This window comes from Budorcas taxicolor, chromosome 5, assembly GCF_023091745.1.
Source record: "Budorcas taxicolor isolate Tak-1 chromosome 5, Takin1.1, whole genome shotgun sequence".
Classification (NCBI taxonomy): Eukaryota; Metazoa; Chordata; class Mammalia; order Artiodactyla; family Bovidae; genus Budorcas; species Budorcas taxicolor.
Window position 1 is genome coordinate 137,958,567 of NC_068914.1, and position 15,042 is coordinate 137,973,608.

General features: G+C 38.2%; 1 protein-coding gene across 1 annotated transcript in view; it reads right to left on the reverse strand.

Moving 5' to 3' along the window:
* PTPRO (protein tyrosine phosphatase receptor type O) overlaps positions 1-15,042 on the reverse strand; it is a gene marked incomplete at its 5' end in the record, with an annotated part of 120,543 nt that overhangs the window by 43,680 nt on the left and 61,821 nt on the right. The window contains 5 exons of the mRNA XM_052640433.1: positions 353-436; positions 2,961-3,029; positions 6,460-6,580; positions 8,465-8,597; positions 11,998-12,137. Of these exons, the coding sequence (XP_052496393.1) occupies positions 353-436; positions 2,961-3,029; positions 6,460-6,580; positions 8,465-8,597; positions 11,998-12,137 (547 nt within the window). The remainder of the gene's footprint in view (positions 1-352; positions 437-2,960; positions 3,030-6,459; positions 6,581-8,464; positions 8,598-11,997; positions 12,138-15,042) is intronic.

The following is a 15,042-nucleotide window of genomic DNA, read 5'->3' on the forward strand; positions in this document are numbered from 1 at the left end:
CTTTTTTTTTTCTTGGAAATATGGAGCTAACCAATGGAAATTGTGAGAAAAATGGAACGCATCATTTTTAAAGATGAGAGGCCATGGACTAGCTCAACGATGAAATGAATAACTAACAATAGATGGAAGAAAAGCTTGCCAAGAACATCACAAGAAGAAAGTTTAATTGGGAAAACATTATAGTTAGCATCTGGGTACCATTAGCTGCTTTATTCCATTTCAGTACATGATTAATAATTTCACATGCTGCTAAACACATAAAATCATTAAAAAGGGTTTTCTCTTTGGTTTACTTCTTGAAAGCTAACTTTTAAAGATTTTGTGTTAGGTAAATAGTAAAAAAGTCACTTACCAAGGATTAATATAAAATGCCAAAAGATAATCAGTCCAAAGACATGAGGGTAGCAGGGTTAAGAAAGCAAATATACTCCTACGCCTGTGAGCGTTGATAGATAACAGATATAAAGATGAAAAAGTGGCAAGAGTTAGTAATACAAACTGTGAACAGAGATCAGTAAATTACTGACTGGGATCGATTAAAATGACAAGCACCTTAATTACGGTTAAATATTATTCCAAACATGAGGGCTTAAATGCTATAATATTGCCCAAATCAGTTTTATTCACATGCGGCCTTATTGTAATCAGATATATTTCTTTCAACTTGGTTTGTGTCAATTAGCCTGCTATTAGGTGATTACATTTTGCATTCATTTAAATGAGGCTCTGAAATGCCTCATTAGTTACCTCCAGTCTTATTCTTGGATATTACCCTTGCAATGCTTAAGGCTATTTTAAGAAATCTATAACATCTTTTGATAGCTAACAGCAGCTTGTGTAAGGAATACAAATGGTTAGTTTGAGTATACTGATTCTGGTAAACAAGCTTTCAGAACACATTCGTATAAAGATGCACTGCTAGGTATGGCTTTCTATATTATTTAAAATATAAATGATTATAATACACCATTCCTCAAAATAATCGTTAAAACAAGGGCATGGCATGACATCCACATACCATTCATCCAACATATTACTATGTAGCTCACTGACTGCCTAATTTCCAATCTTACTTATACTCCATGGAGTAGGAGCAAAATTACTTAGCTTCACGTTAATTCTAATGCAGACTGTTGATTTTAAAATGCCTGATTTGAATCAAATTTCAGATATTTAAAACCTAGTAAAATAAAACACTTATTAATGTAGATCTTAAAATATCCTTTGGTTGTATTTATAATTATTCTGAGAATTAGGGAAAATGACTTTGTCAGTTTGTTACTTTAGTTATTACACATCTCCACTGAGATATGTATTCTCAGTTAGCCAGAAAATGTTAGCATTGGCAACACTGTCTTTTGCCCAGAGCTGCAGAAGAATTTCTCTTAACTTTTATAGGAATGTCCTGAAATGAATTCTCTTTTGTTTCAGTTCTCCCATAACTGATCTCTCAAAAAGTTTGTAAATTGTGACCAGTTGTGTAGTTAGTAAATATATTGATCTGAGTCACAAGTACAATGTTATCAGTTTCTAGATGGGTCCCTCATCACTGCTCTGTGAATGAGTCTTTTTTAAGGGTGAGATAGGCAAGCAATGGGATTGCCCAGGTGGTGCTAGTGGTAAAGAATCTACCTGCTAACCAGGAGATGCAGGTTCAAGCCCTGGGTTGGGGAAATCCCCTAGAGTAGGAACTGGCAACCCACTCCAGTACTCTTGCCTGGAAAATTCCATGGACAGAGAAGCCTGGTAGGCTACAGTTCATGGGGTTGCAAAGAGTCTGACACAACTGAGTGACTGAGCATAGGCAAGAAATGAATATCAGTGAGTCAGTCTCTTAACCTTGGAGAGAGTGCTAATAATATTTGAACCAACCTAGAAATGTTTTCTAACTTTTTACTATCAAGAGTTTATGGGTTACTTTTGACAGCTGGATGAATCATATTTGAATAGCAAAATTCCATTCAGGGTGAAATTTTAAAATAGCACAGCATATTGTCTTATTAAAAATAATCTGATATCACCTAGATTTTCAGCTAAAGTGGTCTCAACTAGTTGCCCATTTAACATTTACAGTTTAAATAAGCACCCTCCTCATTAATTCTGAGAGTAAAATTTCTAGTATCACATATCTACTTCTTTCAGATTAAACATTTTTAGGGGGTTAGGAAAATAGAAAAAAAAATCACCAGGGATTAACATGAAATGTATATCTTTAAAGGTATTTTGCATGGAGTCGCTTGTGAAAGAAACTAGAATATGTAAGCAGTGGCTTCATATTAAATAGTTACTTAATTGGCAGTTTTGTTGGGTATTCATTGCTGTGCATAGGATCATTAATTCATATGCATTACTGTTAGGTATAATGTCAACTGATTTAACTTCATGACAATGCTTTCTTAGTTCTCAGAATACCTCCTCCCTCCAAGTCCTAAATACTCAAGCATATAGAAATAATGAGGCTACCTTTCTCAGGGAATCTTTGGTATTTATCTTCCTGTAAGCATAAGAGTTGAGAGCCCTGAACTGTATACTTCTTGATTTTTCAACAGAAGTAGTGGCTCAGGCACTGAAGCTTGAGTTTTAAACAGAGATGCTCTTCTGTCTCTTGTCTACTTCCCTGGACTATCCTCTTCCATCTTCAGCCACACTTCCTCCATGACCCTCCTGCATTAACCCTTTATCAGCCCAGCTGCGGGCAACTCACACAACTGCTTCATTTCATTCCTTTGTGTAATGTATCAGTACAGAGCTGACCACCTCATTTTCTCTCCTTCTTAGTTTAAATTAAACTTATATAAACTAATGTACTCTGTGAAGAAGTCATCTTCAAGTTCACCCTCACTGAAATTATGAAAGGATAACCAGGCAAAACCATCTATTTCCAAATACAGCACAATCAAGTTTGGAGCACACACAGCATAGTCAAGCTACCTACAGACTTGTTCCAAAACAGTACTCACCAGTTGTACGGGAGTTTCCCATCCCGCTCCAAGGATGCAAAATTGACAAAAGTTCCTGCTCCACACTCCCTGTTGGAAAAGAACCGCAAAATCAAGATCAGCGTTTGACAGAGCACATTTTACTTTGACATAAAAGAGTCTTTATGTCAAGGTAAAAAGTTATCTTAAGGTAAAAAGCCTTGATGTCATCTCAGAGGATGAGATGGCTGGACAGCATCACTGATACAATAAACATGAACTTGGGCAAACTCTGGGAGATGATGAGGGACAGGGAAGACTGGTGTGCTAGAGTCCACAGGGGCACAGAGTGAGACGCAACTGGGTTCCTGAACAACAACAAAAAAGAGTCTTTAATAACTAAATAACAATTTAAAAAGTCAATATAAGTTGCTTGCATTCCACATATGGATGTGATGCAAAGTAGAAAGACATAATTTTTCACAGGGGTGCACACACACAAGTCAAGTTATTTGAAGCCGAAAAGATTTGGTTCACAGTCCTTACCAAAGTGCACTCATGATTGTAACATTAACTGTTGAATGAACAATAGTGGGTAGAATACTTTCATTATTATTATTATTTTTTTACAAAACCTTCACTAGTAAGGTATAGAAATGCTCTTACATAGACTAAAGGTTTTCCATTTTCAGCAACTATTCCTTGTTTTTACAGCATTTTGATTTCCTCTTTAATAGATGGTGGATCAAACTGAATTGCTTTCTCCCTCCAAAACTTTCCTCTTATGTTGTTATGACCATATTATTCATCACTTGAGATAAAAGAGTGATACATACTGAAATGGATTGGCTTCTGCATCAGTAGAAAATATTGTTAAAGTTTTTTTTTTTTCCAGAAGTGGAGGGAAAAGGTAAACATAATTCTCATGCTTTCTCCGCCTTTTGGTTAACAACATGTGGAAATAACATAGCTCACTGGGGCGCATACATTTCATTTTTTTCTCTCTATAAAATTGATGGGCTTATTCAGAATTGGAGCAGAGATTCTGACATTACTGGCACCATGTCATTACTTCAGTTATCTGTCTGTCCTCATTAGTGTTCTAAGAACAGATTTCTTCCTTGAAAAGCACACGAACATATTATTATTTCATGTGGTATATATTATAAATTGGATATCATCAATTAATTTTCCTATATCAATTTCCTATATGGGATTTCTTTTATTCTCTAACTCAAGGGTTCTTAACCTAGGATCCAAGGGTGGAATTTATAGCTCTATGAACATATGTGGGAAAAAAACCACATCTTTATTTTCACAATTTATAACTGAAATTAAGTAATTGCTTCAAATATTAAAGTATACAACAAGCCCCAGTGACACCATCAGCACTTGTGAGATTTGCTAATAGAAACTGAAGACTTTTTCTACAATAGACCTGCTGCAGGTTTTAAAATATTGTTCATCGTCATCACTCTGATGAAATTTGAGAGTACTTAGATTTCCTACTAAATATTGTTATCAACTGTGTTAATAAAGAAGCATACAACTCATCTGTTTTCTGAACACTTTGATTACCACATTTTCATATAATTATTTTCCTTTTCAATCCTATGTGTCTTATTTTATGCATTTGGTAGGAAAGCACTATTCTTGGAAGAGATCTACAGACTTCATCAGACTGCCAGAGAGAACCATGTACAAAAAATATTAAGAATCTCTGCTCTGATGACAAGCTGGCTGAAGTAGAATCATTCCCCCTAAATCCATCACAAAGGACCCTCCTGCAACAATACCCTCATAAATACCCCTACTCCCATTTCTACCTCTGTTACCAAACCCCTCACTATTACTATTAACAGCTAACATTTATTGCATGCTTCCTATGACACTACACGGTTGCTGCAATATTGTTCCTAACTAATCTCTAATGCAGGACTGTTATCATCTTTTTTTTCCCCCCCTTATTGAGTTGTTTATTTGTTTCTTATTGATGTGTAGAAATTTAAAAATATATTTTGATATATGCTCTTTCCCTTGCTTCTAGGCCACCACACTCTCCTAATTTTTCTTCCACTCTACTGGATGCCTCTTGTCAGCTTTGTTTTTGCCATTATCTTTCATCTTCTCTAAAAATCTTAGATTGTTCTGGTGCTTAATCCAGGGCCCTCTTTTCTAATTTACACTTCATTCCTGGACTGCCTCCAGTCTATAGCTTTAATACCATTTATATGCTAAGAACTTCCAAACAGAAAGTACTTGAGGATGCGCTCTGATAAGAAATGCATCAGTGGTCAAAGGAATAGGGAATCCACAAAATCGTAAATCAAAAGGCTTTCCTAACAGCAATAAAAATGAAATTGCCTGCAAATCTGTGTAATGGAACAGAACTAACAGGGGGACTCAAAAGGACCTTTTCATAAATTCAACAAATATTTTCGAATAAAACAGCTTCAACAGAACTAATGAGGAAAGGGATTTCTTTTCTTCCTTGTGGTCTCCATATATATTAACTCTTTTCATTTAGCATACTTAGTAGGATAGATCTTTCTTTTAACCCAAAATATTTTGAAAGTGAAAGTGAAAATGTTAGTGGTTCAGTTATGTCCGACCCATTGTGATTCCACGGACTGTAGCCACCAGGCTCCTCTGTCCATGGAATTCTCCAGGCAAGAATACTGGACTGGGTTGCTGTTCCCTTCTTCAGGGGATCTTCCCCACCCAGAGATGGAATCTGTATCTGTCGCATTTCAGACAGATTCTTTACCATCGGAGCCACCAGGGAAGCCCAAAATATGTTTGGAAATATCCAAATACAATGAATGGATCCCAGTATATGGGCTGCTTAAAATGATAAGATTGACAGTAAGAGCTCTGACTTTGTGTAAACAAACCATCCTTTGCTTTACTATTTCAATGGTAATGTTTTCTAAAACAATATTGAAAAGTCTACTTAGAAAACAAAAAATAGAAATAGGCATTAAAAACTAAAAGTAAACTCACCCCTGTACAATTTAAGCATTAAACGCCATTGTTGTGTTGTTTATTCACTAAATTGTGTCTGATTCTTTTGTGACCCCATGGACTATAGTCTGCCAGGCTCCTCTGTCCATGGGATTTCCCAGGCAAGAAAATTGGAGTGGGTTGACATTTCCTTCTCCAGGGGAATCTTCCTGGCCTGGGGATTGAGCCCATATCTCCTGCATTGGCAAGCATGTTCTTTACCACTGAGCCACCAGGGAAGCCTATACGTAAAAGCTACACGTACATGGTAAACATGCTAATCACTCAATCGTGTCTAACTCTTTGGGACCCCATGAGCTATAGCTCATCACGCTCCTCTGTCCACACAATTCTCCAGGCAAGAATACTGAAGTAAGTTGTCATTCTCTTCTCCAGAGGATGAGCGCAACCCAGGGATTGAGCTCAGGTCTCCTGCATTGCAGGCAGATTCTTTACCTCTGGAGCCACAGGGAAGCCCACAGGATAGATAATAATATTCTAAAGCCTATGGGTAAAAGTTGAGCAAAATGCAACTTACCTTGCCATCTGCAGATGCTTTCTCCTAAGAATGATAAGGGTAACAAGCAGCAGTCCAATTAACAGTGTGCTGAGGATGGCCAGCACGGAGATGACCACCACGTTGGGATTCATCTCTGTAACTAAAGATAAAAGCCATACATCTTCACTGGGGCTGCACCATTCATCATATCTCATCTAAAGACTAACACACTTATGACCATAGCAACAACAGCAACAATGACATTTCTCTGAGTCAGTGATGGCTTCTTGCTGGTCAACTCTTATTTAGTAGAATAGATTGACAAACAGTGTTTGGGTGGGTGGAAGAACTGGGTCCACTTCAAAGGCCCACGTTTAGGACATTCTTATTAAAGGAAACCATGAAATGTATGTAATGCCTCTGCCATGATTTAAACTCATTTGAAAACAAAAATGCTAGAAGTCATTATCATGTATCATCACTGTTTAACATTTTCAAAAGCTTAGAGAGAGGCAGGCTCTTATTTTATGTCCATGGCTTTCAAGTCAGAAAGCACAACTGTGTATTTCCCTCACGTAATAACGTATATGAAAAAGGCATTAGCACCCTGCCATCTGCTGCAGCACTTAACGCATCGCTAGCAGCAGGCTTTCTGATGATCTGTAACCATATGTTTGAAGGTTTTTCTATCTGCATAATTCAAGAGATTAAACTTATTACTACATTTAGGGCCTTTAAGAACAGGGGTTGTATCTCTTTCACACACTAGGTTTCCTATGATCCATCCTTTAGTGCACTTACACATTGCCTGATTTACATACTACTCGGAAGATCAGGATGTTAAAGGTGCAAATATACATCAAAGATTTTTGTAAAGCTCTTAAAAGCGGATCAGAGGAAAAGAGGAGACACCATCCTCGGCACTGATCATCACATCACAGAACTGGCCAACCCGCACAGTCCCTAAGGCTTTGGGCATTTGCCACTTCCCATGTGGGCCAGCTTGGCTCCACTGTACAGACAGAAGTATTAGAACAGAAACAATGTTAGACTCGTAGAAGAGATTGTTCAAGTTCGCTTGACTACTACCTTCCATTTGGGGAAGCTCTGATATCAGTCTCTCCTGGTCTACTTTTCCTCACTAGCAAATATGTTTAATAATATCACCTGTTTCACTGGGTTGCTGTACAGATGACAAGGAATCATGAACATTAAAGTATTTTTAGAAAATGGAAAAAGATGTTGAAATGCTAGACCATTAGTATGCTTTTCAGGTCCATTTTTGCTATTTCTTCTGAAAAAGCAGAAACTAAAAACAGGAAAAAAATTTCTTCTAGTGGTCACTGGATATAGTGGCTAAACATGATTAATGCTTACATACATAAATGAAAATAAGCCCATTAAAAGCATAATGTGATGGTAAGAGTAGCTTTATTACAGGCAGCTTCAGGGAGGGTCTTAGATGACAGAATTAGACTCAAGCAGAGGAGTAAAACAAATAATATACCTATGAAAAAGAATAAGGGAACAGCATTGTACCAAACTTTTTGTTAATTTCTAATTTCCCCAATTACGCATTCTACTTGACTGGAAATTTTCTGGCTTTGGTCCAGTAATTTAGGTTCATCATTATTCGATCAGTGAGAGTGCAAGGTCAAGACTACAACAGATGCACCTGAGTTGTTTACAATACTGTGGGTACCACTGAAGAGGGTGATGGGGATGATAAAGTTGATGATGCAAACAGCTAGCATTTAGACAGCATGTACTAGAGCTTTAGGTACTTGATTTCTAAGCCTCAAAACATGTCAACAGGTACATATTAGCACTCGAGCTTTACAGATGAAAAAACAAAGTTTCAGAATAGTAATTATCATTCCCTAAATCACATAACTGGTAAGCACAGTTTGGAGTTGGAATTAAAGTTTCCCTGAATTCAGAGCTTGAAACTTTTCAGTGAAATGTGAGTTTTCTTTTTAAAAAAGATGAATTATTTATATTTAAAAGGAAAATTTAGGGCAAATCAGGAAAGATATATACTTACCCATTGTCGTGATTGCTATGAACGTAGGGACACTGGGGCTGTCATGGCTAAAGCTGGTGACACTACAGTTGTAGGCAGTGGCAGGAAGGAGGCTGGAGATGGTCACGACATGAGAGGAAACAGAAATTGGTTCCTGGAGGTGCAGAAAACAAGATAAATGTTATGTTTTCTTCATCTAGTTTAGCTTTTAAATTACTTTTCATAATTGAGTAGGTAACGTGTGGACAGAGTAGAAAAATTGAAAAAACAAAAAACAAAACAATTGAAAAAAACAAAAAAATGAAAAATGTTTCCTTCTTCCTGTACTTCCCATCTACCCAATTACCTTCCATGGAAGCAGCCACTGTTGTATTTTTTTTTTTTTCCTTCTTTCCATCTGTATTTTATAGATGTATAAACATATAAGAATACAGTGATAACATAGTTTGCTCACTATTCTACTTATTTTTATCTTGGTTATCAGTATATTTTGGCACTCTTTCCATACCAGTACAGATAAAGCTATTTCACTTTAAGGGCTGCATAGAAATCCATTGAAAGGACACACTTTATCTAGCCAGTCCTCTACTAATAAATGATTAAGTGATCTCTGATTTTTTGTTGCTATAAACAATTCAACAGTTTCACAATTAATGGGAACATATGCATATGTACACACGCTCATTTTATATATGTATGTGTGTATATATGTGTATATATACAAGGGCTTCCCTGGTGGCTCAGTGGTAAAGAGTCCACCTGCCAAGCAGGAGACGCGGGTTAGATCCCTGTGTTTGGAACATCCTCCAGAGAAGGAAATGGCAACCGATTCCAATGGTCTTGCCTGGGAAGTCCCCTGGGCAGAGGAATCTGATGGGCTATATAGTTCATGGGGTTGCAAAAGAGTGACTTGGTGACTAAACGACAATAATATGTACATATATACATTCATACAGAAAACCTGTGAATATATTTATGTGTGTATGTATGTGTATGAATATTCATACATATACAAACACTCATATTCTTAGAAGTCAAACTGCTGGGTCAAAAGTTATATCTTTTTAATTTTGAAAGGTATAGACAAATTATCTTCCATAGACATTTTCCAAGGGACCCACCTATTGTCAGTGCATGACAATACCCATTTCCCTATGTTTGTTGTTACACAACAAATTGTATACAATTAGCAAACTTTTTGAACTTTTCCCATCTTATTAGCAGAACTGTCCTTCATTGTAGTTTTATTTTGCATTTCTTTCACCATGAGTGAGCTTAATCAGCTCTTTATATGTTTAAGAGCCTTCTATGTTTATTTTCTATGAAATAGTTGCTTTGGGTTGCTGATCTTTATCTTTTTCATTTGTAGTAGATCTTTGAATATTGGGCTTCCCTTGTGGCTCAACTGATAAAGAATCTGACTGCAATGCAGGAGACCTGGGTTCGATCCCTGGGTTGGGAAGATCCCCTGGAGAAGGGAAAGCCTACCCACTCCAGTATTCTGGCCTGAAGAATTCCAAAGACTGTATAGTTCATGGGGAAGAGTTGGACACGACTGAGTGACTTTCACTTTTGTGTATTAAGAACACTACCCTTTTTGTCTACATTCTCTGCTTTTAAACAGCATCAACCAAAGGCATAAAGACACTGTGTTCTCCAAAATGTTTAATGTTAACTTATTCTTGAGTAAAAGTTGTTAATTTGGTGGACCAATGGCCATCCACTGACAAATACAACTGTACAATATAAACCAGCATAACATCCTTTTTCAAAACAAGGGTTGGAAACACCTCTATCTAAAGAGATGGGAGTCATCAGCAAGGATTTCACACTCTCACTTCTTTCACTATCCTATAAAAGAATGCTTCCGATAAAAGATTTTTGCTAACAGGACTCAGTTGTATAAAGTAGCTGCCTGATCATCATTTTCTTAAAGGAAGACATTACTGTAGTTGCAGAGAACTAAATTCATTACTGGCAGAGCAGCTTTTTTCCAAAAGGATTCTTGGGATCCAAAGGATTCAGCTGTTCAGTACAAATCAAAAAGAGATGCATTTGTACACCAGACTATCAAAAGGGGAGAGAAATCAAAGCAAATTATCTTTAACACTCAGTAGAAAAAGATTCATAGTGCTAGAAATCCTTTTTTCTTTTCAATCTCATGAGCTGCATTATTTTAAAAGCATCAATTATTTATGTTCATAGTATTCATCTTTGCACTGTATTTTGTGACATGCCTCAAAAATGTGTCCTTTTTCTTCCATGTCTGACTCTAACATAGTTTTGTCTTGTGGTTTTGTTACCCCAAGGCTCATCTGTCTCCTTCCATTCAATTTAACCTGGTGGATAACTCAGTATTCATCTTATCTGTTATTTGTGACGCTAAAGCTTTAACACTCACCTATCTCAGCCTTCATTTTTTCCCAAATAAAATTATCCTCCTTACTAATGCCTTTTAAATTCTCTTAGTAATATGGGTCTCACTTCTGGCACTTCTACTTCATTTTAATTATTTCTGCTCTAGTGTAATATCCACAATTAAATGAAAAAATAATTGAAGGTATTGATTATACCAGGCTTCCCGGGTAGGTCAGCTGGTAAAAAAAATTGCCTGCAGTGCAGGAGACCTCGATTCAATTCCTAGGCTGGGAATTTCCTCTGGAGAAGGAATAAGTTACCCACTCCAGTGTTCTTGGGCTTCCTTGGTGGTCAGATGGTAAAGAATCTGCCTGTAATTCAGGGGCTGCTGCTGCTAAGTCACTTCAGTCATGTCCGACTCAGTGTGACCCCACAGACGGCAGCCCACCAGGCTCTCCCGTCCCTGGGATTCTCTAGGCAAGAACACTGGAGTGGGTTGCCATCTCCTTCTCCAATGCATGAAAGTGAAAATGAAAGTGAAGTCGCTCAGTCGTGTCCTGCAGCCCACCGGGCTCCTCCGTTCATGGGATTTTCCAGGCAAGAGGACTGGAGTGGGGTGCCATTGCAGGAGACCTGGGTTCACTCCCTGGGTCAGGAAGATTCCCTGCAGGAGGGCATGACCACCCACTCCAGTCTTCTTGCCTGGGAAAGCCCATGGACAGAGGAGGCTAGTGGGCTACAGAGGGGTCGTAAAAGAGTCAGATACAACTTAGTGACTAAACAACAACAACAGTGATTCTAACATTTGTGTCCCATACAATGTCTGCCACATAAACGCCAATTAGTTCATATTTGTTAAATTATATTTCATATGGCAGTCTATTTTTATACCTTATATCAATTTAATGGACAACAGACAACCGCCTCAATTAAACTCTCCAGCATGACCCAGAGTGGCTAAAAACTGGAGACAGAAGACTGATACAAAGATGAAAATAAACTTTGTAATTTGGCAAGTTAGTTATAACATATTTGGGGCCCATTCTAAGAATAATTTTAAATTTCTATCACTGGAACACAAAACCATACATGCAGAGTTTTCCTTTTATGTCATTCAAAGAAAGATTTTCACTTTGCTCAGATAATGAGCCTTGATCGAAATTAATTCAGAAAAGGAAAATCCAAACATACAGTACCTGGAGTTTTGCTTCCTGACTGGAGCCAATTTGCTGGCAGAAGACTTCGAAGGAATCAGCTACTCCCTCTTCCACCCACAGCAAAGTCACCGAGGTCTGGGTTTTATTCACTGCAAAGAGGGACTTTGGAGGAGCTGGTTCTGAGCAAAGATAGGTTTTAAAACATTAATTTCATCTAACATATCCTTCCTTCATTAATCAGAAGGATAAAATAGGTGACAAAAATCCAAACACAGATAGTTAAAAGCACCCTACAGATTTTCTATTGCTTTGTGAAATATGTCGTTTCACCAAGACCGTCGTCTAACTTGGAAGGCAGAATTTTTTGCCTTTTTTATCCTCTTTCATTTTATACTTCTCTTTTTGGGACACTTCTGTTTTTTACTTCAGCTTTATTATAGCCATAATCTATTAATAGTCTTTGGTGGAACTACAATGGAATTAGGACTGCCCATAGGTACAGAACTTTCGGGGTGAGAATCCGGTACTGAAAAGACAGAAAAATGAAAGTGATGTGCTCCCTTCTCATGGAGAGATCCAGTCTGGTGTCGAGGCCAAAAACCTGCTTTCCTTTCTCGAGAGATTATTTGGACTCATTTAGTCAGAGGAATGGCTTCTTGAAAATTTAGACAAAATTGAGAGGGGTAAAGCTAAAGAGATAACACAATTTTTTAAAGAAAAAGATTGACAAAAGAGGAGTTGATTATAGATAAAATTTTAGAGGACTGATTTCTTTATCTTATTCTTTTAGGCAATCTTTTAAAAATTTATTTATTTTTAATTGGAGGATAATTGCTTTACAATGTTGTGTTGGTTTCTGCCATATATCAATATGAATCAGCCATAGGTATACATGTGTTCCCTCCCTCTTGAACCTCCTTTCCACCTCCCACCCCATTCCATCCCTCTGGGTTATCACAGAGCACAGGGTTGAGCTCCCTGTATTAAACAGCAACTTCCCATTAGTGATTTATTTTACATATGGTAATGTGTATATTTCAGTGCTATACTCTCAATTTTCCCTGATAGCTCAGTTGGTAAAGAATCCTCCTGCAATACAGGGACCCCGGTTCAATTCCTGGGTCAGAAAGATCCCCTGGAGAAGGGAAAGGCTACCCACTCCAGTATTCTGGCCTGGAGAATTCCATGGACTCTATATATAGTCCAAGAGTAGGACATGACTGAGTGACTTTCACTTCATCACTGCCTGTTCCTGCTGTGTCTGTAAGTCTGTTCTCTATAGACATTTAATCTTTTTATAAAAATAATTTCATTTATTTATTTAGGCTGTGCTGGGTCTTTGCATGGAGAGTTCTTGGCCTTTAGTAGTTTGGTACATGGGCCTAGTTGCCTCATGGCATGTGGAATCCTCCCAGACCAGGGATCAAATCTGTATCCCCTGCACTGGCGGGCAGACTCTCAACCACTGAACCATCATGGAATTCAGTTCAGTTCAGTTCATCACTCAGTCATGTACAACTCTTTGTGACCCCATGAACCACAGCACGCCAGGCCCCTCCCTGTCCATCACCAACTCCCAGAGTCCACCCAAACCCATGTCCATTGAGTCAGTGATGCCATCCAACCATCTCATCCTCTGTTGTCCGCTTCTCCTCCTGCCCTCAATCTTTCCCAGCACCAGAGTCTTTTTTTAAAATTTAAATTTATTTATTTTAATTGGAGGCTAATTACTTTACAATATTGTATTGGTTTTGCCATACGTCAACATGAATCCGCCACGGGTATACACTTGTTCAAATGAGTCAGCTCTTCGTATCAGGTGGCCAAAGTATTGGAGTTTCAGCTTCAACATTAGCCCTTCCAATGAACATTCAGGACTGATTTCCTTTAGGATGGACTGGTTGGATCTCCTTGCAGTCCAAGGGACTCTCAAGAGTCTTCTCCAACACCACAGTTCAAAAATCAATTCTTTGGTGCTCAGCTTTCTTTATAGTCCAACTCTCACATCCATATATGACCACTGGACAAACCATAGCCTTGACTGGATGGACCTTTGTTGGCAAAGTAATGTCTCTGCTTTTTACTATGCTGTCTAGATTGGTCATAACTTTCCTTCCAAGGAGTAAGCATCTTTTAATTTCATGGCTGCAATCACCATCTGCAGTGATTTGGAAGCCCCCCAAAATAAAGTCAGTCACTGTTTCCACCGTTTCCCCATCTATTTGCCATGAAGTGATGGGACTGGATGCCATGTTCTTCGTTTTCTGAATGTGGAGCTTTAAGCCAGCTTTTTCACTCTCCTCTTTCACTTTCATCAAGAGGCTTTTTAGTTCCTCTTCACTTTCTGCCATAAGGGTGGTGTCATCTGCATATCTGAGGTTATTGATATTTCTCCTGGCAATCTTGATTCCAGCTTGTGTTTCTTCCAGCCCAGCGTTTCTCATGATATACTCTGTATATAAGTTAAATAAGCAAGGTGACAATATACAGCCTTGACGTACTCCTTTTCCTATTTGGAACCAGTCTGTTGTTCCATGTCCAGTTCTAACTGTTGCTTCCTGCCTGCATACAGGTTTCCCAAGAGGCAGGTCAGGTGGTCTGGTATTCCAATCTCTTGAAGAATTTTCCACAGTGTATTGTGATCCACACAGTCAAAGGCTTTGGCATAGTCAATAAAGCAGAAATAGATGTTTTTCATGGAATCCCTAGACATTTAATCTTGATCAATAAATTAATCCACTAGTTAAGCAAGCCATTCTGTTTGTGCCATTTCACATACATTTCCAGTAATTGAGTCACTGGCTTGCTGTCTATTTCCCAGTTCTAGGCATTGGTATGCTGTCTTGTTCATCCGCTGCTGAACCTCTCTTGATCCCCTGCCTATACCCCTCTTCTCTGAGTGTTGCCTTGCTCTCAAGTTCCTCCAATACATAGAACGCTAGGCCTGCATCCAAGTTGTTAAGCCAGGATCCCTCTTACCTGCTTGTTTGGAAATGTCTAGCCATCAGGTTCATGTAGTGGCATACTTGGCCCATTAGCATGACAGCCACAACAGGCAACTATCTGCACTGTTTACCTGTCACT